This window comes from Triticum aestivum, chromosome 1D, assembly GCF_018294505.1.
Source record: "Triticum aestivum cultivar Chinese Spring chromosome 1D, IWGSC CS RefSeq v2.1, whole genome shotgun sequence".
NCBI classification, from domain to species: Eukaryota; Viridiplantae; Streptophyta; class Magnoliopsida; order Poales; family Poaceae; genus Triticum; species Triticum aestivum.
The window spans coordinates 400,394,658-400,396,371 of record NC_057796.1 but is presented as its reverse complement, the minus strand read 5'-3'; the positions used below and the strand labels follow the sequence as shown (position 1 = coordinate 400,396,371).

General features: G+C 50.1%; 1 protein-coding gene across 1 annotated transcript; it reads right to left on the bottom strand.

Moving 5' to 3' along the window:
• Positions 1 to 885: 885 nt before the first annotated feature.
• On the bottom strand, positions 886 to 1,473 carry LOC123159687 (RING-H2 finger protein ATL74-like). The gene has a single exon (XM_044577504.1). The coding sequence runs from the start codon at positions 1,471 to 1,473 to the stop codon at positions 886 to 888; it is 588 nt and encodes a 195-aa protein (XP_044433439.1).
• Between the last annotated feature and the right edge of the window lie 241 nt (positions 1,474 to 1,714).

Genomic DNA, 1,714 nt, shown 5'->3' with positions numbered 1-1,714 from the left:
TGTGCAAAAGCGTAATTTAAGTGTAATATATGCTTATTCTTTCATATTGTGAAAAAGCGCAATTTAAGTGTAAATTGTGTGCAAATTTTGTCGTTGTTTATTTAGTTTTGTTTCATTTTTATTCTTCCTAAAGGCTAATACAAATGCCACTAATTCATTTTTCCTTAGAAAACTTCTTTATTTTAATTTTATTTCAGTTTATATTTTATTTTCTTTCTAGTTTAAGAGTAATGCCAACGCCACTAATTCAATTTTTTTCTTAGCAATCTACCTTTTGGCGAAACTTCCCCATTATATGCTTATTATTGCATATTATGAAAAAGCATAATTATGTGTAAATTGTGTGCATATTTTATCACTATTAGTGTTTAGCTTTGCGAGAGGTTCATGCCAGACTTTTTCTCAGGTCATTGTCTCTAAATAACACTGCATCTAGACTGCAGGTATTCTGTAGCAAATTGTGGGGCAGAGATACTTTATTTTGGCCGCATTTGAACCGTCACGGTCAAAAAAGAAAATTACCTCGCACTCTGACTTCCTCTCTTATTAAATTTCTATGCCATGCATGCATTCTCTCTCTCATTTTTTTCACATGCATGCGCATGTTCACACCTACACAAAAAACGGACTAACCCAATGCAATTTTCAGTCGATTGACACGCTGGTCCCTTTTTCATAAGCCGATTCCTAGGCTTCGCTTATAAATATTTAAGGTGAGCAAATGAGCACTTCGAATATTTGATCATATATACTCGACGCGGCGACAAGCTTCATGCAGCACGAGCATTGAAACCGTCGCGGGATGATTCTACAAGAGCTTGCGCATGCAGAATTCTGCTCCCTTGGTGTGGTACCGGCAATGGCATGCTTCGTTGCGCCATGAACTCACACGATGACGACGGTGATCGTGTCGGTCTCCGCGGGACACTGGTTATGGCCAATGCCGCCGTCGCCGCCCTTCGGGGGTGCGCCCGTGGACACCGGCCGCCTGCACGTCGGGCACGAGCTGTGGGACACCAGCCATGCGTCGACGCACCGGACGTGGAACCCGTGGCCGCACTGCGGCAGCACGCGCACCTTCTCGCCGTCCACGAACTCGCAGAGGCATATGGCGCACACGTCGTCGATGACTTCCCCGGATCCGTACACCTCCACGGGGAGGCTCCTCAGCACGCGCCTCTTGATGCCGCTGCCCCTGCAGGCCATCTGAGCTGTCGCCCCGCCCTCGCCGGCGGCGACCGCGGCTCTGCGCCCCACGTACCGCAGCGCGCACCGCGCCAGCGAGTTGAGCCCGATGGCGAAGAGCAGCGCGAAGAAGAGCGCGGCAAGGATGATCACCACGTTGGTGTCGAAGGCCGAGCCTGCACTCGTCGGCGCCGCCGCTCCTCCCCCATGTCCGTGGGCGTGGTCGTGGAGAGCAGCCAGCCGCGCGGCGAGGCTCGACGTCGGCTCCTCCGAATCAGGACGGCCCATGGTTGATGAAGTAAATGAGAGAGAGAGAGAGATTATGCCCACCCACCCAGCTATGTCGATCAGAGATGAGTTCGTCCGGCCGCTGTTTCAAGCTAATGGATTGATGCCTGTGCGAGCTGCTATTCGTGTCTGTCAATCTCTGCTTTGGTCGTGGAGTATATATAAGAGAGCGCGCACCATTGTTGTGGGGGGTGGTGTTGCGCGAGTGTACTTTGTAAAAAGGGCGCTGCCGGGCTAAGTT